Below are 24,723 nucleotides of genomic sequence, written 5' to 3'. Positions count from 1 at the left end.
CTTTGTCTCACTGAATACTTTCTGCAATGAAACATCAAGAACCTGAGCTTCATTAAGTCCTGAAACCAGGTGTGTGATCTCAGTTGGAAGACTGGGGGTTTTGGCCAGATTCGAGTCCCAGCCGCGTGGGTTCAAGTCCCAATCTGGGTTTTGTCCGGGTTCGAGTCCCAGCCGCGGGGATTCAAGTCCCAACCTGGGTTTTGTCCGGGTTCGAGCCCCGGCCACGTGGATTCAAGTCCCAACCTGGGTTTTGTCCGGGTTCGCGCCCCGGCCACATGGGTTCAAGTCCCAACCTGGGTTTTGTCCGGGTTCGAGCCCCGGCCACGTGGGTTCAAGTCCCAATCTGGGTTTTGTCCGGGTTCGAGCCCCGGCCACGTGGGTTCAAGTCCCAATCTGGGTTTTGTCCGGGTTCGAGCCCCGGCCACGTGGGTTCAAGTCCCAATCTGGGTTTTGGCCGGGTTCGAGTCCTGGCATGTGGGTTCAAGTTCCAATCTGAGGTGCACGGTTTCAGAACCATGTGTGCGTAGGAATCAGTTGTCTAGGCTCGTGCCGGGATGGCTCAGGTCCACAACCCCTGTTCCCGACCCCTCCCCCTGCCAGCCAGGGTTCTCTGGGTGCCAGGCTGGGGGTCTTCGCAGGAGGGAGGGCTGTACCCAATTCCCAAGGCCTGAGAAGAGGGAGGCGGGGGGGAGGCGAGTCTCTGCCGTCTGAATAAAGGCTCCCATCAGGTCAAGAGTCTGCTTCCCCTGCCTTTGCCCTGTGCTGCCCATGACTCTGGCAGCCTTGGGCCTTCGAGCACTGAGGGCAGACGTCCCCTCCAGCCTGAGCTGCCGCTGCTTGTCCCTTGTCTGGTCTGAGGTTGGGCAGACTGGGATTCAAATTCCCCACTCCTCCTCCGCTTTCTAGTAGAGGGACTTAGGGCAAGTCCCTTCACCTCTCTGGACCTGTTTAATCATAAGTAAAAGGGGGATGAAACAGCATCCACCTCCTAGGGTTGCTGTGTGGGGGCGTGAGGTGATGCCCAAAGAAAGGGCCCAAGCAGGAGCTGTTTTTTTTTTTTTTGGCTGTGTTGGGTCTTCGTTGCTGTGCGCGGGCTTTCTCTAGTTGCGGTGAGCAGGGGATACTCTTTGTTGCGGTGCACGGGCTTCTTATTGTCGTGGCTTCTCTTGTTGCGCAGCACGGGCTCTAGGTGCGCAGGCTTCAGTAGTTGTGGCACTTGGGCTCAGTAGTTGTGGCTTGAGGGCTCTAGAGCGCAGGCTCAGTAGTTGTGGCGCACGGGCTTAGTTACTCCGCGGCATGTGGGATCTTCCCGGGCCAGAGCTCGAACCCGTGTCTCCTGCATTGGCAGGTGGATTCTTAACCACTGCGCCACCAGGGAAGCCCCGGGAGCAGTTTTATTCTTGCCATGTTTGCAGGGGGAGGAGGCAGCTGTGAGGCTGTAGGTTCACTTTGGACTGGCAACCAGGCATTTTCCTTGAGTCACAGCCAAGAAGTGGGGACGGGCAGGGTGAAGAGTATCGTTGGAAGAGTAGGCTGCCCTGTCTTGGGATTTAGAGCCAGAAAGACTCCCAAGGTGGCAGAGCCTTTAGAAGTTTTGGAGGCCAGCTCCTCATTGTGTGGGTAGAGCAGCTAAGGCCCAGAGATAGGCAAGGAGTTGTCTGGAATAACTAGAACACAAGCCACACGGCCTCGTTGGTTTTCCTATGCCTCAGTTTCCCTGTGGATAATAAGGGCTTCAGTTTATAGCTGTACCGTGTGCCTAGGCAACTGAGATGCGTTATCACATGGACACTTCCAACAACCCAAGGAGGGAGGTGGTACTATTACTTGTATTTTACTGAGGCAGTAGGCGCAGAGCTGGGGCTGGAGTCAGGGAAGACCTGTCCAGCACTGCCACACCAGTGCCTCAGCCTTCCTTGTGCCCACCACATCCCAGTCCAGGGCTCCCAGCGGCAGAGGGAGGGTGTGGGAGGCTGGAGGCCTACGTTGGAACCATGGTCTTTTCAAGAGGGAAGCATCGTCCTGAGTTCTTTGAATTTATGCAGAAAGAGGAGAGGGTTGAGGTGAGCTCCCTGTACCTCATCCATCTTTGCAGTATAGGCCACCTTTCCAGAACTGCCAGCTGTTTCCACAGCTTCCCAGGGTTCTAGGCACCTCTACTGTGAGGTCAGTAAAAGTCGACAGTGCCAAGGTCGTGGGGGAAGGTCAGACCTTCAGATGGTCTTCTCTGCCCAGCTGGTAAGCTCACCTGCTCCAGCTACTTGGTGCCCTGATGACCCTGGGCCTTTACAGCCCTCAAGAGATGGGCCCTGGGCCTCAGGACTAGCTGGGGAGGGAGCCTGGTCTCCAGCTCACGACAGGAGAAAAAGTACAGTGGCGATAGCTACCACTTACTGAGTTCTTACCACAGCCCGTGAGGCCTGCCAAATTCTGCCCAGAAACTTCCATTCTTCATCTGAATAAACCGTGTTGGTGTTCTGCCCACCTTTGGGAACACCATGTCCTAGGTCGTTACATGGTCAGCTCCTTGTCATTCACACCTGTGCTCAAACATCACCTCAGAGAGGCCTTCCCAGACCACCTGTCTAAAGCAGCCCCCTCGCCCTCATGCCATGGCATCACCCGATTTTCTTTCCAGTGCTTACCACTCCCTGAAATTATCTTACTTGTTTGTTTATTTATGAGTTCCATGTGCTCCCAGAGGGCAGGGACCTTGTTCTTTCCCTTCACTGCTGGGAATCGTGCCTGGCGCACAGTAGGGGCTTCCTGCTTCGTGGTTGAAGGAATGGGTGCCAAGCTCCGTGCTGAGCACCCTGCCTGCAAGATCTCATTCGGTCCCCACAACCTCATTTCACAGTGAGGGGCTCAGGTTTGGGGAGTGCCCTAGAGTCACACAGCTGGGGTGTGGTGGAGCCTGTCCTGGGACGTGCAGGCCCCAAGTCCTCTCCCAGTGGCCAAGGGGAGGCTCCCTTTCCCTATGCCTGCGTTCTGGGGGCATAGACTCTTAAGGCAGACAGACCTGGCCTTGCCACTGACCAGCCCTGCACCCTTGCAGTAATCACATCACCCCTTTGAGCCTCTGTTTTCTCATCTGTAAAATGGGGAGAGTATATACCTATCTCACAACAAAGCCATTGTGCAAGTATAGTGCTTTAGCACTTAGTAAGAACTTAGGAAATGGAAGCTGTCATTTACCATGAAGGCCCTTTGAGGCCTCTGAAGTCACCATGTACACAATCCAGCCAGAGGTATTTATTTTGCACACACCCAGAGTGGGAGGACTTATACAGCTCAGAGGTCCTGATGCCAAATACAACTGAATATCTACGGGGTAAGCACCTACTCTGTGCCAGGGCCAAATCACTTCAGTCCCCTGAGGAGGTTTATTTCCTTCAAGTGAGTTCCAAAATGTCAGTCTCTGTTAAGTCTGGAGATTTAAGTGCTGATGTTAGTTCCCTAATGCAGAGCAGGTGGGGGTCGAGTCAGTGGAAAGGAGCCCACTGTGAGGTCAGCCGCAGTTCAGCCAGTCCCACAGTCCCACAAATGACAGCACCCAGCTTGCCCTTCTTAAGAACCCTCAGTGGTACTTCACTGCCCCAGCATAAACTCCTCAGTCTATCACACCAAGCCTTTTCCAGTCACTTTTCCCACCACATGGCCCTCCCCTCCCCACGCAGCCTGGTGCGCAAGCCCACTAGTCTTCAATCGTGTCATCAAGATCTTCTAAGCGTTTGCTGAATGCCGGGGTTTTGCAGTGATTGAGATGGCTGCAGCCCCGGCCTCTTGGAGTTGAGCAGTCATGGCAGCTGAGGGCCTTGGACGTGCCAGCCCTGTGCTGAGAGCCTGATATGCATCATCTCACTGAATCCATACTCAGCCCAAGGTAGGAGGGAGGCAGAGACTGTGATGACTCCAGTCCCATTCTACTGATGAGGACACTGAGGCTTCAGGGGGAGAAGGGATTTACCCAACGTCTCACAGCTGGGGCTGGGAGGGCAAACCAGATATGTCCGACTGGAAAGCAAAGCAGACAAACCACAATAACGTGTGGTAGGTGTTAACAGAAGTACAGTGAGCGCTTGGTGACAACCTATTCCAGTGACCTAATCTCCACCCACCCTCTCGGTGTGTCCAGCTAGGCTGTAAGCAACTGGAAGGCAGACTGTCTTGTTCCCTCTAGATCCCCTTGCGTCTCCCCCTCAGGCTGGGCCTAGCATCTGGTGGGGTACCACTTTGGCTTCTCCAGTGTGTCCCAGGTGGAGGAGAACAGGGGGGGCTGCTCACCACTGCCTCTTTCTCCAAATTCTCACTTGCCCACTTGCACAGCACCTCAGCAGTTGATGTGGCAATGATCGTGCTTATACCCATGGATCCATGTGTGAACAAGGTCAAGCCTCCTCTTCATTCTCCCTGTCATTCATTCAACAAGTATTTATCGAGCTTCAGTTATTTGCTAAGCCTGTGGATACAATCAGAGATAATCTTCATGTCTAGCTGTTGTATGTGCTTGTGGTCAATGGGCCTGTAAGGTTCAATAATAAAAATGTCAAGCGCTAATTCAAATGCTCCCTGTGACTCTCCATACCAACCCTGTGAGGTAGACACCATTAGTATGTCCTCATTTTTATATATAAGAAATGGAGACTTTGAAATTTCAACTGAGAAGTTGACCCAGGTCTGTTGGATGCCAATGCCCATGCCCGTTACCACTGCACCACATTGCCTCCCGAATGTAATACCCATGGGGGAGGTGGCGCTTTAATTTACCTTGGTCCCCCAAAAGGACGCACCCTGTGCTCTGAAAGAAATAGGTCCAAGTACTTATCAGACCAAAATTTCTTTTTTTTTTTAAATAAATTTATTTATTTTATTTATTATTTATTTTTGGCTGCGTTGGGTCTTCGTTGCTGCGCGCGGGCTTTCTCTAGTTGCGGCGAGCAGGGGCTACTCTTCGCTGCGGTGCGCGGGCTTCTCACTGAGGTGACTTCCCTTGTCGCACAGCATGGACTCTAGGCGCGTGGGCTTCAGTAGTTGCAGCATGAGGGCTCAGTAGTTGTGGCTTGTGGGCTCTAGAGCGCAGGCTCAGCAGTTGTGGTGCACGGGCTTAGTTGCTCCGCGGCATGTGGGATCTTCCCGGACCAGGGCTCGAACCCATGTCCCCTGCATTGGCAGGCGGATTCTCAACCACTGCGCCACCAGGGAAGCCCCAAAATTTCATTTTTAATTCCTATAAACATACCCTGAAAACTGTCCTTCCTCACTTTTAAGGACTTTGACTGGACTAAGGGATTAAGGAATCTATTTAAGGACAAGTGGCAACTGTGGATGCCCAACATGTTTGATTATCAAGGAACCCAGTTTTCAGAGGCCCAGAGTGACACAGGGGGTGGGAAGCTGGCAGATGGCCCAGAGCTGGGCAGGTGGCATGACAAATGTGGTCACAGCCTTCAGGGTCCAGACCATTCAGAGGCCAAAGATACGTACGGGTCTCCAGATCCGTGCCCTTTGTACCACCAAGTGTGCCAGGTTGCTTTCAAGATACCAAGGATGGGAAAGGGTTCCTACGCAGCAATCCCTACACCAAGTTTATTGCTGTCCCAGAAGCACAGGTGCCAGTCTGAGGTCTGCAGGAGCCTTTGGGTCTTCTGAACCTTGTGGCCCTGGAGGCCGTAAAATTTCCAAATGGAAGTGAAGGAGGAGCTGTCAAAATTTGACTCTGATGGGACTCGAACCCACAACCTTTGAATAACCACACGAGGCCGGCTAGAAGTCCAAAGCACTATCCCTTGCGCCACAGAGCCAGTTGCAGGACTCTTCCCACCCCCGACCCACCTCTGCCTGAAACAGCCTTTTTAGCGTTCTTCTAGGTGTGGCGCCGGGCCTTTGCTGAACTCTGCTCGGGTCCGGTCGCGGACTCCAGATTCTCCGCCAACGGTGCGATGGGGGTGCTCTCCCCCACGTCCGGACGCCCAGGGATTGGGGGTCGGGGTCCAGGCAGAGCCCGCCTGCCTCCTCACGGCCCCGGGGACCTCTGTGGCCCGGCGGGGCTGCGCGGCGCGGACTACAACTCCCAGCGTGCCGCGCGGGGCGCCGCCAGGGGCCGTCGCGCGCGTAGGACGGGCTGGGTCGGGCGGCGTCCGGCTCGCGGTGGCTGCGCGGCGTTGCCAGCTCTGCGGCGTGCTCACCCTGGGCAAGGCGCGGCAGGCTGCGTTGCGGGCCGGCGCAGCGGGTTTGGATTGCGGGAGGCGGGCGGGAGGCGGGCGGGAGGCGGGCGGGCGGGAGACGGGCAGGGGAGGAGCGCCGCGGGCGGGCGGGGCCGGCCGAGCTGCTGGGCCATGTAGGGCGCAGAGCCGCCGAAACGCCGCTGAGACTCGGCTCTGCGCGCCCAGGAGCGGCTGATGCCCCCCGCGCTCCCCACTCTGCTACAGCAGCCGGGCCGCATCTGGACTGCGTGCTCCGCGGCGGGGCCGACACCAGGTGAGCACAGGCTAGGACAATGGGTCCCCGGGCGGGAGAATGTGCCCGGCCGAGTCCGGGGGAGGTGGCGGTACCGGTCTGGGGTGGGGGGCGCGCCCTGCTGCTCTGTCTCCTTGCCGGACGCTCTGCTACCCTGGCTTTTTTGGGGGTCAGGACGGTCCACAGTGACCCGGGATCGGGGTCCGGGAGATGTGGGCATCCCGTTCCCTCCTCGTCCCATCCCCTAGCCTTCCGGGACGGGTCCTTGCCTTCTGCCCTGGCGGGCTCTGGGAGTCCAGAGGTCTGAGGACCTTGGAGACCCTTGGCGTTGGAGTTGGAGGCGCTGGTTCGGTCCCCCTCCCGGCTTTTGCTTTTCGTGTGGAGGAGGGGGAGATGGTGTAAGGGTTCCCTGTGGTCCAGACCATGTCTTCGTCCTGGCTTGGAGAATCTCAGGCTACCTCATAGACGTGACCTTCAGCCCCTCCGCAGGAACAGGAGAACTTGAAGAAAAACAGTCCCATCTGCTGCCCCTTGAGCAAGTCTGTAAAGCACCAGGAATAGAGTCCAAGAGTCCTAATCTCAGCCCTGCCAGCTGTTCCTCCCCCCTTAAGCCCCAATCCTCTAAGATTCATCTGAGTGGCTTGCTGAGTGTGTTTGTGGAGGTGACTTCAAGCCCCTCTTCCTCTCCCTCAATCACCTTTCCCCTCTGGGCGGTCACCTCTCAGGCACCTCCAGGCTCTCACCTGTTTTCTCCATCGCCCTCTGTGGGCCAACAGAGGCATGGCACTGCCTGGGCCTATGGGCAGGGACTGAGCAGGGCCCCTTCTCAAGAAGCTGCCCCTTTGGGTGTTGTGGCTTGGCCTGATCATCCACAGAAACTCCGTAGGTCTCTGGGTGGGGAGTCGAGCCCGAGGCACTCAAGTCAATACCCGCTTCAAGGCATTTTGGTTGGGATCCTGGATGTCAGGAGAGTGGACTGTATTCTTTTGGTTGGAAGGGCCTCTGAGAGCAATTCTCATTACACCCATTGCACAGAGGGGAAGACTAAGGACTGAAGTGGGAAAGGGACTTGCCCAAGGTCATTCAGAGAGTCATAGGCAGAGATGGGACTTAGGGGCCAGAACCCAGCCTCTGACTCTCAGCCCTGGAACTCCTCACCTCAAGTCCCATGCCTCTAGCCTGACCCTTCCCGACAGCCCTGGAAAGGGACCCAGTCCTCAGCTACCCTTCTCAATATGGCCTCACTACAGGTTAACCCTTTGAGATGATAGTGGCCTGGTTGCCCGAGCCAGGAGGTAGGGGATCCAGGCATTTGGGTCCACTGACTGCCCTGTGCCCACAGGCCACAATGCTGCTTGGGGCGTCTCTGGTGGGGCTGCTGCTGTTCTCCAAGCTGGTGCTGAAACTGCCCTGGACCCAAGTAGGGTTCTCCCTGCTGTTCCTCTACCTGGGGTCTGGCGGCTGGCGCTTCGTCCGAGTCTTCGTCAAGACCATCAGGCGTGATGTCTTGTGAGTACCTGGTACAACCCTTCCTGGGTCTCCTACACTATGCTGGGCTCCTAATCCCCCACATCTCCCCAGGCCAGACCCTATGGCCTCTACCAGCACAGGGCACCCAGGCCCCAAAGGAGCAGTCTCTGTTCCACACCCTTCCCCTTGCAATAGTATGTGGTACCTCCATTGCCAAGGTCAAAGTCTCCTCCCAGGGAATCTCCTTAACTTGGTGCTCTTTAGCCTGGAGCAGACTTGGGGGCCTGGGACATACATCGAACACCAGGCGTGTTGAGGAGACATCTGTAAGGAGTCCCAAGAACATGCTATAACTTGTGAGAGGGTGAAGAAGAACCCTGTGGAGAAGGCCCTGTCCTCCGGCTGGCATGAGTCTGAGAGGGCACTGAGTTCTAGAGCAGGCCCTGAATCATGTCAGGGAGAACCTGCTTCCCAGAGAAAGTCAGGGATGGTCCATGGGGATATCCTGTACCAGAAACACCTGCTGCCACCTTCTCTGTGAAAAGTGCTGAGCTGACTCTGGGGCCTGGGGTGGGGAGGGGAATGAGGCAGCCCCAGACCTGGGCCAAGCTTAGACTGGTCAGGGAGACCAGAAGGGGACACAGTCAAGCTCTAAACTGGCAGTGCCATGCGGGCAGAGACCCTGGCAGTCTTAATCACAGTAGTATCCCAGTGCCCAGCACCCCGACCCACACCCAGAACAGGTGGCTCGGCATTTGTCAATCTGAGTTGATTGCAAAAGGAGGTATCGAGTGGCCACTGCGGGAAGGGTGGTCGTAGCAGAGAGCAGTGGGAGCGTCAACAAAGGGAGATGGCTTCAGGCCCGGGCCCTGGGGAATCAGAGGAGGCCTCCTGGAGGAAAAGCAGTTGTACTTGAGAGTCACCTCAAGGAAGTGGGAGCAGGGGATTCCAGCCAGAGGACACGGCATCAGCAAAGGCACAGAGGCTGGGGGGCCAGGAGAGTTCAGGGGTCAGAGGTGGCCCGGGTGGGGCAGGAAAGGAGGATGTTGCCAAGTGATTCCACAAACACTTATTGAACGTCTATCCTGTGCCTGGCACTGAGCAGCGCCCAGGGGCAAGATGGTGAACAGGGCGGACCTTGCTGGGCTCACCGGAAGGGAGACGGGACAAATCGCAAACTCGTCCTTTTTCACTGCGGCAGTTATGGGGAGAGGGACGATACGGGGGTGTGGGAGGTCCAGGACGAGGAGTTTGGACTTTGACTTGGGGCCCTGTAGTCGTGGAAGTCCCCAACAGAGCAGCAGACTCAGAGCAGAGCTTAGAGTGTACTAGGAGTTGAACTCTGGAGCCGGACAGGACTGAGGTTCAAATGTCAGCACTGCCACGTTCCACCCGTAAAGCCCAGGGCAAACCCTGGCACCGGTTTCCTCCTCTGTACCGGGGAGGGAGTAACCGCCCGGGTCCCTGGTGTTATCGGGTCCCTGATGTTATCGTGCAGCATCAGTGAGCCGCTGCATGTATCACTGCCCCGCACACAGGTGCTGGGAAAGGGGTGTCACAAGTGATCAGACCAGGGCCTCCGGACCCCCACTCCCAAGCCCAGCAGTCACAGCTCCCTTGCTCATCACTCTCCCGCCCCACACCCAGCGGCGGCATAGTGCTCCTGAAGGTGAAGGCCAAGGTCCGACAGTACCTGCGGGAGCGGCGCACGGTGCCCATCTTGTTCGCCTCCACAGTCCAGCGCCACCCGAACAAGACGGCCCTGATCTTCGAGGGCACGGACACCCACTGGACCTTCTGCCAGCTGGATGACTACTCAAGCGGCGTGGCCAACTTCCTGCAGGCGCGGGGCCTGGCCTCGGGCGACGTGGTCGCCCTCTTCATGGAGAACCGCAATGAGTTTGTGGGCCTGTGGCTGGGCATGGCCAAGCTGGGCGTGGAGGCAGCGCTCATCAACACCAACCTCCGGCGGGACGCGCTGCGCCACTGCCTGACCTCCTCCCAGGCCCGGGCCCTCATCTTTGGCAGCGAGATGGCCCCAGGTGAGCCCCGAAGGGGCAGGGGATAGGCAGGGAGTCCCACGGGACCGCCACAACCCCCCCCGCCCCCCTCCAGCCCTGGGGGAGTCTGTGTGGCTCACCAGTTAAGGGCATGAGCCCTGGAGTCAGATGGCCTGGGCTCTGCCCCTGGTAGGCTGGAGACCCGAGTGAGACCCTGTGCTTCAGTCTCCTCACCATAGCACCTGCCTCCTGCTGTTTTCAGGGAGACACTTGACCTGAAGCATTAACAAAGTGGCCGATGCTAGGTGACCCCTCAGGCATAATGGTAACTGTTCGTGTGACTAATTAGGCCTCATATATAAAATGGGAACAAGAATCTGTTCCCTGCTCTCCTGCAGAGCTTATGTTTATTGGCTGCCACGTTGGGCACTGACCACGTGCTGAGTTTGGGGCTTTACGAAAGCAGCTCTAATCTCCACTAAGCCTGGTGAGGTAGAGATTGTCATCTTGGCTTTACAGATGAGGAGACTGAGGTTGAGGGTGGCGTGAGGCACTCACCCAGAGCCACACAGCTGTTAAGTGCAGAACCGGGATTTGATCCTGGGCTTGACCACAGTGTCCCTGTTCTTTCTCCCCATGCTGCTGTGACTGTGGGATAATGGGCAGGAGAGGTTCTTAAGATGCTGAAAGGGGAGGAGGAAAGATGCAGCAGGGAGAGGGGAGAGGGTTGGACAAGTCAAGAGGAAGCCAGAGGAGTTGTGGCCGAGTGGGCCAGACTGGCCTGCGCTCAGGGCGGGTGAGTATCTGGACATGTGTAGTGCACAGGAGAGCCTGAGAGAAGGTTCCCACCCTCTGAAGAGGCTGGAGGGCTGCCGGCCTCTGACCCCCACTCCTCCCTCCTAACCAGTCCCCCATAGACTAGCATAGTACAGTGGGTAGGGCCATAGTAAGCCTTGGTGTGAGATAGAGCTGGCTTTGAGTCCCAGCTTCAGCACATTCTAGCTGTGAGTGAATCCCTCCCATTCTCAGAGCCTCAATTTTCTCATCTGTAAAATGGGCTGTTATTGGTACCTGTTTCCTGGGGTGTGTGAGCAGGAGCATGCATGTAAAGAGCCCGTAGCGTAGTTAGCCAGCAGCTAATGGGAGCCGTTGCTCCTCTCAGCATCTTCCTTACAATGAGGTCCCAGGTGCTTCACTCATCTCTCTGCCCTACCCAGCCAGCCTCCCCTGACAACATGCTCAGCCCCGGCACAAGCAGAGGTTCTGGGAACACGGGGTGTCCTGGCCTGCCTGCTGATCTGCCTTGTTTCCCCCACAGCTGTCCTTGAGATCTGTGCCAACCTGGACCCCTCCGTCAGCCTCTTCTGCACCGGTCCCTGGGAGGCCAGCACAGTGCCCGCCGGCACGGAGCACCTGGACCCCCTGCTAGAAGATGCCCCTAAGCACCTGCCCAGCCGCCCCAACAAGGGCTTCGTAGGTGGGCCCCTCACCCCCACAGTGGGGTTCTAAGATGGCCAGGGACAGAGCAGTGGCCTCAAGGCCTGGGTTCTTCTGTAAACTTGCTGTGTGACCTGGAGTGAGTCATGTCACCTCCCTTTTCCGTCCGGGAAAATGAGGACAGTAATCCTGGGCTTACTACGAAGGCTGCATGAGCTGATGTGTGTGAAAGTGCCAGGCACACAAAGCACAGTTCTTGAACAGCCTTTGTTGATGCCTGACATGTGCAGGATCACGTGGAGCCCAGGAGCCTGCCTCGCCTGAGTTTGGGCTGGGCTTGGACCAGGGGCGAGACACTTTGCATAGTCACCCACCACCTGTTCAGTGCAGGCCCCTATTGGTCTGTGATCCCCTCCCTGCTCTGGGCTGCCTCCCCCCAACTTCTAGGCAGCCTTTCAGACCCTCTCACCTCTCTTCCTGTCCACTCCAGCCTGCCTTGTGGAGCCCACGGCTTGCTGCATTGCCTGGGGGTTCAGAGCCTGGGCCAAGTTCATATCCCAGCTCTACTGCTTCCCTTGTATGACCCTGAACACCTGAGCTGCCCTTTGAGCCTCGGTTCCCAGAGCCATAAAATTGAGGATGGCAACAGAACCTATGTTTGAGGGTTGGAAAAGGTCCAGTGGAAAGCTAGGGTATGACCGGAAGTGCTCAGTAACTGGCCGTCATCGTCATTATCATTTAACCTCTGCCATGTGTGGATTTGGTCCGCTGGGTGCTTTTGTAAGCTCCTTGAGGGCAGGACTCTGGCTGGTTGAGCCTGGTGCCAAGCCGAGGGCTGACATACTGCATGCACCCTGAGAACGTGAGATAGTTACTATATAACGTGCAGCGGCATTCCTGACCTCCTAGAACCTCCAGCCTGGTGGGGCTGACCTCATACAGAAACCGTAACGTGACAATCCCTGGTCCTGGCAGTGGGGGAATACAGAAATGGTCAGTGGTGCAAAAGCTACCTCTGCACCCGGCTTCCTGCAGCTAACCCTCCCCACGCAGTAGGCATCACCTCCTTCGAGAAGCCCTCCCTGGCACCTCCCCTCCCTGGAGCCTGGGTCAAGTGCTGCTGCTGGGCTTTGGCAGGCCCTGTGCTTCCCAACACTCTGTGCTCAGTATTGGAAACACCCGTGTCCTCATCTTTCTGTCCCACTTGGCTCTCACCTCCACCCCGGCAAGGCCTGTGCTCATCTTAGTCACTGATGTCTCCCCGGGCCTGGCACAGAGCGAGGGCTCAGAAAAAGTTCGTTGAAGTACGCAGTGCAGGCATTAGAGCAGAGTGGTGCCTGGGGTCATCAGTGTAGGCTTTCTGGAGGAGGTGTGATGGGAGTGGGTGTTGAGTGATGTACACCTACAGATGTCCGTCTGCCTGACTCTGTGCCCAGCCCTGTGCTGCCCCCTATCACAGCCGTTCCTGTGTCTGTTTTCTTCAGATAAGCTCTTCTACATCTACACGTCAGGCACCACAGGGCTGCCCAAAGCTGCCATCGTGGTGCACAGCAGGTAAGGGGAAGGTGCCCTGGGGGGAGGCCTGGGGATGGTGGGGCCTCGGAGCCGCTCCTCCTGCCTTTCCAGTAGCCCACAGAGCCCTTGGCCCTCTGCCCTCCCAGGTATTACCGCATGGCTGCCCTGGTGTACTACGGCTTCCGCATGCGGCCCGACGACATCATCTACGACTGTCTCCCCCTCTACCACTCTGCAGGTATCCCAGGCCTGTCCACTCAGCCTCCAGCACCCCCAGAGTCTCGGAAGCCCCACCCTTCTTGGCAGGCAGCATGTTGAAGTAGAAACATTTGAGCTTTGGAGTCAAATCTGGGTTCAAATACAGACGTGGGCATTGGTCTCTGAATGAAAGTGGCCACACCAGCAAAAGTGGTGTGTGTGGCTGTGTCCCGCAGGGCACCTGGGCTGGTCTGACCATTCAGTTCACTTCCACAGGTATGCACAGTCTTAGGAGCTGCTTGGTCTTAGGAGCTTTTAGAAAGACAGAGATGGAATAAATGTAATTCCTGCCCTCAAGGTGCTTAGGGTTTGGGTGTGTGTGTTTGGGGCAGGATGAATGATGGGACCCTACCCTGACTCTTAATACAAGAAATGGCATTGAGTGTGGGGAGAGGCAGGGAGCAGGAGCTCAGTTCAAGGGAAGAGCCCAGTGATAGCCTGGAAGGCTTCCTGGAGGAGGTGCACCCAAGGCAGGCAGATGTGAGGTGCAGAAGCTAGGCGGGCTAGCTCAGTGCCCCCTGGCTGAATGGTAGCTTTACGGCTATGGGAGCAGGAGCTTGGGGCCAGCTCCAGAGGCCTCAGGGGACAGTCTAAGGAGTGTGTACTCAATCCTATAGGCACTGGGGAGCCATGGAAGGTGTCTGACTGGCGAGAGAGATATGACCAGTTAGTGTTGGAGGGACAGGACAGGAGAGAGAAAGGGAAAGAGCCTTTGAGGAGGTTGGGCTGTACAAGAGGAGACTCTAGAGGGAAGGGTCTCCTGTCTACCTGACCTCTGAGGCCCACCCCTCTGCCTTCAGGAAACATCGTGGGAATCGGGCAGTGCCTGCTCCATGGCATGACGGTGGTGATCCGGAAGAAGTTCTCAGCTTCCCGCTTCTGGGATGATTGTATCAAATACAACTGCACAGTGAGTGAGAGGGGAAAGGGATGAGCATCCCTGTCCCATCGTGACCCTCCCACCAGGTCTACCCAGGGACATCTGTCTTACAGCTGAGGGCAGCCAGCCATTTATTTGGGGCAACACTCCCATTGTTCAGATGGGGAGACTGAGGCCCAGAGAGGGAAGGGATTGCACAGCCGGCCCCTGGGGTAGTAGGGGTAGGGGCTTGGGGGGTTGGGGGGCAGTGAAGTAAGAGTAGCCTCAGGGGCCCAGACTCACGCCAAGTCCATCCCCAGATCGTGCAGTACATCGGCGAACTGTGCCGCTACCTCCTGAACCAGCCACCCCGGGAGGCAGAAAACCGGCACCGGGTGCGCATGGCACTCGGCAACGGCCTCCGGCAGTCCATCTGGACCAACTTTTGTAGCCGCTTCCACATTCCCCAGGTGGCCGAGTTTTACGGAGCCACTGAGTGCAACTGCAGCCTGGGCAACTTCGACGGCCAGGTGCGGCCCAGGTTGGGGACGCGGATGGACCACGGAAGGCATGGGTGGCAGAGGGGAGAGCAGAGTTCCAGTGTGGGAGTGTGGGTGCTGGAGGGCCCCCCCAGCCCCCAAACTGTCCAGTTTCAGGCCCTTGGTGGGAGCACCTGGGCCCAAGTCTCGGCCTTTGCAGGTGGGGGCCTGTGGATTCAACAGCCGCATCCTGTCCTTCGTGTACCCCATCCGGCTGGTTCGCGTCAACGAGGACACCATGGAGCTGATCCGGGGGCCTGATGGCATTTGCCTTCCCTGCCAGCCAGGTCTACCCTAGGGTTGCAGTTGGGGGTCAGAGTGGGAGGGGCTGGCTCAGGAGGGAGATGGGGCCGCTGGGTGGGGAGCCGCATCCTGATCAGCAGCCAGAAGTCAGCTCTTCTCTCAAGGCTACCAGGCATTTATTTCTTCATCCGTCCATCCATTCAGTCACCGTCCCATCCACCCAGTCTATTCGTGCACTTTCGTGTTGTGGACCCCAGGCCCAGGCCGCCTCAGCCCCCCTCAGCCCCCCAGCTCTGTGCCTGAGTCCCTCACCTGCACGCGGTTGTCCTGAGGAGTCCATGTGGTACGGAATGTAAAGCTCTTTAAGCAGAGCCAGGGCTGGGGAGTGCTGACTCTGGTTAGGCCGTCCACGTAGGGCTTCACCACCCTTTCATTTGTTTGTTGACTTTCCATTTGTTCAGTGACCAGACTTTACCGAGACGCTCCCTGCCCTCAGGGCTCCCGGGGTGGGGCGGGGGAGAAGTGGGCGTTTCTGTGGACAGCTGCAGGGCAGACTTAGTGTGAAAGAGACCCCAGGGCGGGTCTGACCCCGCCTCCCCGACCACAGGTGAGCCGGGCCAGCTGGTGGGCGCCATCATGCAGCAGGACCCCCTGCGGCGCTTCGACGGCTACCTCAACCAGGGTGCCAACAACAAGAAGATCGCCAAGGATGTCTTCAAGAAGGGGGACCAGGCCTACCTCACCGGTGGGTGGGCACCTCTCCCTAGGCCTTTGCCACCCCTTGGGGAGGGAGGAGAGGACTGAAGGGGCCTTTCGCCACCCTCCGAGAGCACCTCCCCGGGACTCCCCGGGCCCCACCTCACCCAGCCCCTCTCTAGGCGACGTGCTGGTGATGGACGAGCTGGGCTACCTGTACTTTCGGGACCGCACGGGGGACACCTTCCGCTGGAAAGGCGAGAACGTGTCCACCACGGAGGTGGAGGGCACGCTCAGCCGCCTGCTGGCCATGGCCGACGTGGCCGTGTATGGCGTCGAGGTGCCAGGTACCCGGGGAGGCGGGAGGTGCCGGGCGTGTGTGCGGAGGGGCCGCAGGGGCCATCGCCAGCCGCTCACCGTCCACTCTGCCACCCCCAGGAAACGAGGGCCGGGCCGGCATGGCCGCTGTGGCCAGCCCCTCCGGCAGCTGTGATCTGGAGCGCTTAGCCCAGCTCCTGGAGAAGGAGCTGCCCCTGTACGCCCGCCCCATCTTCCTGCGCTTCCTGCCTGAGCTGCACAAAACAGGTCTGTCCCCACCCCCTGACCCCAGCTCCAACTCACAGGTGCCAGGCCAAGGCCCCTTCCTGGGTCCTTCTGAGAGGCCGGGGTGCCTGTCGTTTTCTCTTCACCCACAGCCTTGCCAAGTGGTTGGTAACCTGACCTACCTGTGAGCAGACCCAGCCTTCAGGGAGAGAGGGTGCATCCGTTCTCAGTGGGACAAATACCGACTGAGTGTCTAGTCTGCTCCAGGCACTGTGCTAGGCCCTGGGGGTATAGGTGACGAAATACCTGTGCCTTCTGGGAGCTTCTAGAGCAGCAGGGGAGGCAGCGACAGGATAAGGAATTCCAAAGATAAAGAATGGAATGCAGATGAAACTGACAGGAAAGTGAATGAGGGGGTTGGGGGTGACTGGGAGGCTCCCCTGAGGAGGTGCGGTTTCAGCTCAGCGGAGACCCGAGAGAGAGGAGGAGGGAGGCGGGGAGGACTTCGTGGGAGTGGGAGGCCTTCCGGGCTCTGGGAACAACCAGTGCGGAGTCCCTGAGGCAGGGAGGCGCTTGGCGGCTAGAGGAATGAAAGGAGGCCCCCGAAGCTGGAGCAGTGAGGGGTGGGCAGCGGCGTGAGGTGGGATGGCGAGGGCGGCAGGGGCCTTGTGGGCCGGGGAGGGGGGCTTGGACTATACCGGGGGCAGTAGGGAGCCACAGAAGTGTTTGAGCAAGGTAGTGACCTGGTCAGATTCGTGTCCTGTGTGGAGGCTGGGGGAGGCTGCAGGTGGCCCAGGGGGAGGGGGAGATGAAAGAGGGGAGGGGCGAGTGGTGGGTCCACCGGCACACGGCGGGGTGGTGCCATCCTTCTGTCTGTCGGTCCTCTCGGGAGTTTCTCTGGGCAGGAAGCTCTGAGGCTCATGCCCCGACCTCCCCTCCACTCTCCTCAGTCCTTGCTGCCTGTCCTGGCTCCCCCCACTGCTCAACCTCTCCCTGGCCGCCCAGCCGGGGCCTCGGCTGCCCGGCCACCCCCAGGGCGTCATCATGTCAGCCCTGCCTGGATGGAAGGCCTTCCCTGACTAACGTGGCCCCTGGGCACACCTGAAGCTCTGGGGAGGGTCGGACGCGGACACTGGTACTGCGCTCAGGACCGAGACTGCGAGCTCCCTGAGGGCTGGGCAGCCGCTGTGACTTCTGTGTCCAGGAGGGACAGGTTGCTGTCAGACCTCAGGCTTCAGACAGGCTTTGCTGCAGAACACCCCCAAACTTACTTAGGGCTCAAAACAGCCATTTTATTTGCTCACAGTTTGTGGGTCAGCAGTTTGGGGTTAAGTTCAGCTGAGTGTTCTTCTGTTGGCCCCATCTAGGGTCAAATAGTGCCATCGGGTGTAAGAGGGCCTCCCTCACGTGGGGCTTCCGGCTGGTTGGCTCTGCAGTGATGTCCACAGAACGGTGGTGATGGCAGTGTGCTCTATCCGCGCTCTGCGCTCTCCGTCACGGCAGCTACCAGCCCCAGGTAGCTGTTGAGCACTTGAAGTGGGACCAGTGTGACGCAGAAACTGAATTTTAAATTTCATTTCATTTTAATTAAATTTGCATAGCCACATATGGCCAGTGACTACCCACTTAGTGCCAGTCTAAGCGGCCCTTCCTGGGGTGGTTCTGCTCTGTTCCATGTGGTTTCTCCTCCTTCAGAGGCTAGACTGGTCTCAGGGCACCCCCGAGAGGGTGGGGATGGAAGCTGCAAGGCCTCTTGAGGCCTAGACCACCCACAACATGGCCTCTTCCACATTCTATGAGTCAGAGCCAGTTGTAAGGCCAGTCTGGATTCAAGTAGCCGTTGAGAAAGACTCCATCTCTTGCTGGGAGAAGTGGCCAGTCCATGCGGCAGAGGAGTACCTGGGGAGAAGCTGTAGCCATTTCTGGCATCTGTCACACTTGGGTTCAAATCCCAGCTCCACTGCCTACGAGCTGTGTGACGTTGGCTCAGAGATGTGCCCCTGAGCATCAGTCTTCTCATCTATATAGAGGGGCTAAGACCGTTGATTGAAAGATGCATCATTTATATTACATACTATTAGGGGAAAAAACACGAATTGAGCTATTTCAGAGATGTTGAAATATGAAATCTTGTGCATCTTAGAATCCATAGAATATGGTTGCGCACCTGCCCCTGGGGTTGATGTGCAGATTGCATGAGATCACGTCTGTACCTGGGAGGTGCTCAGATGAAAGGGAGCCATCAGGGAAGACCTGCGTTCTGGTCTTCACTCTGCTGTCGCTCAGCATGTGGCCCTGAACGAATAGCTTATCTTCTTCAGGTCTCCGTTTCCCTGTCTGCAAAAAGGGGTGGGTAACTTGGCCCCCTCCGCTTTGCCGGGGCTGCTCTGAGGAGTGATACATAATGTAATGGATGGAGCCTTTGCAAACTGTAGAGGGCGGTGCCCCTCCTCCCACGCCTCCCCTTTCCGGGGTCCTCTCCAGCCCTCCTTCTCTGCCCCTCCTCAACCCTGGCAGGAGGGCGGGTTCCGAGAGCTCGGGCCCCTGCCCTGCACCCTCTAACCCTTCTTCCTTCTTGTCTTCTCCCTCCCTCAGGGACCTTCAAGCTACAGAAGACAGACCTGCGGAAGGAGGGCTTTGACCCAACAGTTGTGAAAGACCCACTGTTCTACCTGGATGCCCGGAAGGGCCGCTATGTCCCTCTGGACCGAGAGGCCTACACTCGCATCCAGGCAGGCGAGGAGAAGCTGTGATTTGCCCCGAGTCCCTCTGAGGGCCACCGGATGCTGGACCCAGAGCACCAGCTCCCGCCCCAGAGGGTTCCTGGGAAAAGCCAGACCAAAGCAGGAAGGGCCTGGCCTCACAACCCCGAGGTGCCGACCCCCACCCCTCAAAACTGCCAAGGGACTCACTGCCGCCTCCCCCTCCCCCCGAGGCTTTCTGTGAAAGCCTCATCTCCATGTTATGTCTTCAGGGGGCCTCTGGGCCCCAGGCTGAGACTGAGACTGGGCCCCTCAGGATGATGTCTTAGGGCAGGACAGGGGAGGTGGAGGGTCACCAAGCACTCTCCGGAGAACAGGCAGCTTGTAAATGGGACCAGGGCAGAAGCCCCCAGACTCAGGAAGCCAGCAGAGTGGGTGGGGGCAGCGGTGGCCGTTGATCAGGTGTCCGAATAAGATCCAGGCCCTGGAGCCACTCAAGCGTCCTCAGCCCTGCCAGTGCCTGTAGGAGGGCAGGAGGGACTGAGCTGTAGCAGCAGCCTGGACGGGGCACCCCTCTCATCCTCCTCTCTCTGGGTGCCTGCCTCGCTGTCCCTCAGGCAGGGCCTTTCTGTCTTTGTGGGTCTGTCCTTGTCACCTCCTCCATCTCCGTCCTGACCTGGCTATGAAAGGAGAAGGGGTGGGGGGCGCTCAGGGGCCAATAAACTGCCTTCCTCCCCCTGCCTGTGTGCATGCCACCTGAGCTCACCCCAGCCTGCTCAGGCCCCAACTTCTGCCCCATTCACTCACTCCTCCATTCATTCGTTCATTTGGACTGAGGGATATAGCAGGTTATCTTAGATGGGGGGGCAGTTCCCACCTGAGCCTGGCAGGGTATTTTAACAGCATGATCTTGTAAGTGTAAACCAGCTGTGTCACTTATGAGCTTGTGGCCTTGGGCAAGTGACTTTGTCTTCTCTGTGACAAGGGAATGATCAGTTAGGATTCAGAGAGCTAAAGGGAGCCAGTATGAGGAAAGGGCTGTTCAGAGCTGTTGAGGGAGGAAACCCTAACCCAGCACAGGGTTCCGTCTCCAGATGCTTGCTCACGCTGTTCCTTCTGCCAGGGGTGCATTTTCCCAGGGGTTTGGCAGGGGTGCTGTGCAAGGCAGAGCAGGGCTGCCTAACCAGCTGGGTAGAGTCTAGGAAAGCTTCCTGGAACAGTCTTTCCAGAGCTGTCAGCAGTGCCAGCGGAGGGCCAGCTGTCCCCTAGGGCCCAACCCTGGAGTCGAACGCAGGCTGGAAATGCGCAGCCCAATGGAAAGGGGGTCCACCCCAAGCCAGGGCAGCAGGCAGCGTGTGTGCCCCAGGGCGTCATCTTCACTATTTAACCCTCAGCACCGTCTGTCACTTGACTGAGGTCACACAGCAAGTAGTGGGGACTGGAATGCCAGCCCCAGCCCCAGCCCCTCGCCCTTCCCGCTGCTCAGCTGCCTCCTTGGTGCAGAAGGCAGCAGGAAAGCCAGATGAGCTTCCATTCCACGCATGCTTGTGGAGCCAACTGTGAGCCACACCCCAGGCCAGCAGCTGACTGGGTGGTGGGTGACCAGGGTGAGAAATCTGGGGTGCCTCCTGGGGGAGTGACCTTTGAAAAGATAGTGGAGTCTGGTGCCACTCTTGGGAGAAGAGGGAGGCAGCGCTGGGGTTGGCCCCTGGAGAGCGAGGCTGATGCGGATGGGGTTTGGGAGTGGCAGGCATGGCTGCAGTGCCCTAGTGTGACCAGCAGAGGGCGCACGGGCCCTGCAGAATCCAGTCCAGCCTTTGGAGTTCAGCCAAGGGAAGCTGGAAGGAGGGAGTGCAAGTCCCCACTTCACCCCCAGCGGTACTCATCCCAGAGGACTCTGTGGTGGGCCTTTGATCAGGCTCCCAAGGGGCTGGACTTGGCTGACAGTGAAGCTTCGTGTCTTTAACCCTCAGCAATGACTGCTCTCCGACGGGAAGGAGCCCCCCAGTGGTCCCTGTTCCTTTCCCCTGGTTGAACACAGTCACCCAGAGGCAGTATGGAGTGGTGGTTAAAAGCTCCTGCTCAGGAGTCAATCAGGCCTGAGTTCAAGTTCATTTGCCAGGCTAGGCCTCAGTTTCCTCTCCCATAAATGGTGGTCTAGGAATCCCTACCTCGGGACAATTGTGAACGTGTAATGAGATCGTGCTTGGAAATCTCTTAGCACGGGGCCTGGTGCTAATAGTTGCGCAGTACATGGTAGTTAAAAGAAAAAAGGAGCAGTGTTGAGGTGTTAAGACCCCAGACTAGGCCTGTTTCCCACTTCTGCACCAGCACCCACCCCCAGCCCCTCCATGAAGGGACGGGGCTGGTGGGCCCCTGGGCCTTGCAGCTCTCCTGTCTGCCTTTGGTCATCCCAAACCACGGCTGTGTGAGTCATCCCCCAGGCCTGCAGTCAGTGCTCAATACATGCTTGTGAAGTTAAAGATAGCTACTGTTTACTGGGCATTTCCTGACATCTACATAGTGCTTCACAGTTTACAAAGCACTGTGTAAGTACATCAATGGAGCAGATGCTAAAGCCCTACTCTGTGCAGGGGGGCGGGGCATGGTCAGATCTGCCCTCAGGGAGCCCACTATCTGGGGGCAGAGGAGAGGGGCCTAGCCAGTCAAGAAGCAAAGGGTGTGTGCTTAGCTGCACCCTAACCCAGAGCCCTGGTCGGCGTGTGGGGGAGGTGAGGAAGTCGTGTTTCATGGTAACAGAGGCTTTTCACGGAAGAGTCATCCAAGAATAGGAGAGGGAAGAATGGCCCAGACAGAAGGAGTCACAAAACATAAAGGCCTGGAGGTGAAGGGCAGTGAAGGGCAAGCAGGGCAGATGAAAGAAGGGCAGTGAGGCTGCAGCGGTGGGGCTTGGGGGAGAGTTGAGGCAAGGTATGCAGAGTGAATCCTTTGTGGGCATTTCTTGCACACTTGAGGACTGGGAGCTCAGCTAGGTAATCCTTGTATCAGGCCAAACCCATTTCCTTCGACTTGCTGACAGCCACCACGTGTGGAGCACTTCCTATGTGCAGGACGTGAGACCAAGCACTTTATGTGTGTTATTTCATTAAATCTGTAACACAGAGCAGCTACAATTTTTATCCCCACTCCACAGATGAGGAATCTGAGGCTCAGAGAAGCTAAGTCTCTCCACAGACCACAGGGCCTGTGAATAGCAGTGCTGGGATGCAAGCCCCCTTCCCAGAGCCTCAGTGTTCCCATCTGCAGGCTGGGCCGGGGAGGCTGGAAGGGGCCTGCCTTGAGCTTCCCAGAGGTCCTACCACCCTTAGACAGGCGAGTGGCTGCCCAGGCCAGTGCTTGGTGTATCACTTTCAATCCCTGGGAAGAAGGTTAAATATCTCTGAGGGGCCTATTGAGGCGCTGGCGGCAAGGGAAGGGGCGACCGAGTGACTTTCAAAGGGGCCTGAATGCGTGGCCAGCCCCTCCCCTGGAGGAGGGGGCCCTGCTTCCTCCCGGCCTAATGATATTCTGGGCTCAGCCCTCATCTTTGGCAGCAGTTTAACCCGAGCCGGGGCGGATTTCTTTCTCACTGATCTCAGCTTGACACCCAATTAGCACAAGAATGGGAGGTGGAAGCCTGCAAGAGGCGCCTCCCAGCCTCCCGGGGCGCACGAGGGGAGCAGGCGGGGAGACAAAGGGCAGCGGGCAGGGGGGCCCCCGCGCCCTCGTCTCCCCTGCAGACCCCGCCATTGTCTCCCTAGGAGCTTCAGAGGGGATGGAGGCCAATGCCGGGCTAGCCAGCCTGCTGGAGGGACAGGGTTGGGGCCCAAGCCCCTCTTCTGCGTGGATCCCAGGGGAAGGCATTTGGGTGAGCCAAGCCCAACAGGACGCAGTGAGGGTCAGGGATCCTGAAGGCACAACAACCTGGGGTCGAGGCCTGACACGTAGGGGTCCATGAACAAGTCACTGGTTCTCAGCCTCAGTTTTCACATTTGAAAAATGGCGCTAATAGTAGCCCCTGTGAGGCATCAATCAGGTCATGCATGTGAAGCTCCTGGCAGAGGCAGAGTGGGGGTCAGTACTTGCTGAAAGAGTATAATATGTTAAACTGTTATTGTTACTAATTAGGAGGTTGAGTAGGGTAGGCTTGGGGTCAGGAGAAAGGACTTTCTAAGAATGAGAGCCAGGCATTCAGAGTGGGCTGACTTACCGAGAAGTGAGCTCCCAGTCTCTGGGGCTTTGCCAGGAGAAACTGGAGGCCCCCCTGCCTGCTGAAATGTGGGAAGGGTTCCCACTCCTCTGGCCTCCCTACATGCCCTCTACTGCCCACCTCCACCTCCCACAATTCCTTGGGACTTGGGCTTCGATGTGACTTCCTCTGGGAAGGCTTGCCTAACCCCAGGGCTGGACAGGGTCCTCCTCCAGCTCCCACAGGCCCCCGTGTTCCCCCTTCATGCTACTGATTGCACTGTGTGGTCTATTTTCACATCTGTGTCTTTTCCAAAACATCAGCCCTAGGAAGGCAGGGACCCCTTGGTTTTGTTCACCATTGTGTTCCCAGCACCAGCACTGGACCTGGCACTTAATAGGTGCTCAATGAATGTTTGTCAAATGGATGAAGCTTTTCAAAAGCTCCTTAGCTTTCCCATTCCAGCCTCAGGAGGCAGCGGTTCATAGGGTTAGAGGATATTCAACTCATAGAGGTGGGCTAAAATCAGAGGCCTTTACCTTGTTGGAAAAGAGAAGACATTAAATGACTTTGAGCAGGGGATTGATATGTGTTCACTCATGCATTCATTCATTAACTCATTCAGCAAGCACTTAACAAATCTCTACAATGTATAAAGCTCTTTATTATGAGCTAAGGCTCTAGGATGAATCAGGCAAGGTTTCTAGAGCTCAGCCCTTGGAGGAGCCGGTGGAAATATCTTAGAATATGTGAGAGTGTGTGTGTGTGTGTGCGCATGTGTGTATGTGTGCGTACATATATATATATATATATATTTTTTTTTTTTTTTTAAATGCCTCACTGTGCAACTTGTGGGATCTTAGTTCCCCAACCAGGGATCGAACCCAGGCCTTTGGCAGTGAAAGTGCAGAATCCTAACCACTGGACCCCAGGGAATTCCCTAGAATATTTTTGCTGAAAAGACCTTAAGAGATCATTTGGCCCCAAAACCTTCTTTACGGATTGGGGAAACTGAGTTCCACAGTTTCCACTGGGCCCTTTCCATTTACCACAGGATTCTTCTGTGCTTTTCGACGACCAGGGCTGTGTCTCACTTGCCCTCATTTTGCCAGTGCCCTGGAACCGTGCCTGATACACTGAAGGCGCTCAGGGCTGTCTGTGGAGTCGAATTGTACAAGGAAGCCAAGGCCAGAGGGAGGGAGTGGGAGGCAGGCAGGCCAAAGAAGCAGGTGCAGGTGAGAGGTGATGGGGGTGGCGGTGGTGGAAGAACGTGGGGTTGCAAAATCAGCTTAACAAGGAGACGAGTCCAAATGTGGTGACTGGGTGTGGAAGAGAATTAAGAACAATGTCCAAGGTGTCTTGCTGAGGTGTTTCCGTGGATGGCAGTGGTATCCTTGAGATGGGGAATACGGGGAGCCTGTTTTAGGATGCGAGGCACTGTGCCAAGAATTCACTTAGTTCTGACTACAACCCTATGGGGGCTGTTACTATCTTCATTTTACAGATGAGGAAACAGACACAAAGACGTTAGGGACTTAACCAAAGACACAGTAGGAAGTGGTGGGACCTGGATGTAAAGCCGGCAGCTCTTAGTGATGACTGCATCCTTATATTCACCCTTAACCACCAGGCTACCCCACCTACTCTACTAATGCTGGGTTCGATTTTGGAAGTGTGGTTTAGATGCCCTGGGAGATCCACTTCACCCCTTTTGTGCCCTGGGCTTTTGTAACAGGCTGCAGTGGTCTCCCTATCTCCTTCCCTGTTCCCCCCAAACGTTCCCCACACTGCAGCCAGGGAGGTTTTTTTGTTTTTT

At 57.1% G+C, this 24,723-nt stretch overlaps 1 protein-coding gene and 1 non-coding gene across 2 annotated transcripts; one reads left to right on the top strand and one right to left on the bottom strand.

Moving 5' to 3' along the window:
* Nucleotides 1-5,711: 5,711 nt before the first annotated feature.
* On the bottom strand, nucleotides 5,712-5,801 carry TRNAR-UCU (transfer RNA arginine (anticodon UCU)). The gene is given in 2 exon segments: nucleotides 5,712-5,747; nucleotides 5,765-5,801. It is a non-coding gene; the product is annotated as a tRNA-Arg (tRNA).
* A 488-nt stretch (nucleotides 5,802-6,289) lies between these two features.
* SLC27A4 (solute carrier family 27 member 4) lies at nucleotides 6,290-19,458 on the top strand. The gene is made up of 13 exons (XM_061199837.1): nucleotides 6,290-6,477; nucleotides 7,799-7,965; nucleotides 9,574-9,968; nucleotides 11,245-11,403; nucleotides 12,848-12,917; nucleotides 13,025-13,116; nucleotides 13,937-14,046; nucleotides 14,316-14,525; nucleotides 14,695-14,821; nucleotides 15,385-15,522; nucleotides 15,656-15,820; nucleotides 15,912-16,058; nucleotides 18,612-19,458. The coding sequence occupies exons 2-13, from the start codon at nucleotides 7,805-7,807 to the stop codon at nucleotides 18,767-18,769; spliced, it is 1,932 nt and encodes a 643-aa protein (XP_061055820.1). The 5' UTR covers nucleotides 6,290-6,477; nucleotides 7,799-7,804; the 3' UTR covers nucleotides 18,770-19,458.
* The last annotated feature ends 5,265 nt before the right edge of the window (nucleotides 19,459-24,723 follow it).

Source organism: Eubalaena glacialis, chromosome 9, assembly GCF_028564815.1.
Source record: "Eubalaena glacialis isolate mEubGla1 chromosome 9, mEubGla1.1.hap2.+ XY, whole genome shotgun sequence".
Lineage (NCBI taxonomy): Eukaryota > Metazoa > Chordata > Mammalia > Artiodactyla > Balaenidae > Eubalaena > Eubalaena glacialis.
This window is presented reverse-complemented; position numbering and strand designations above follow the sequence as displayed.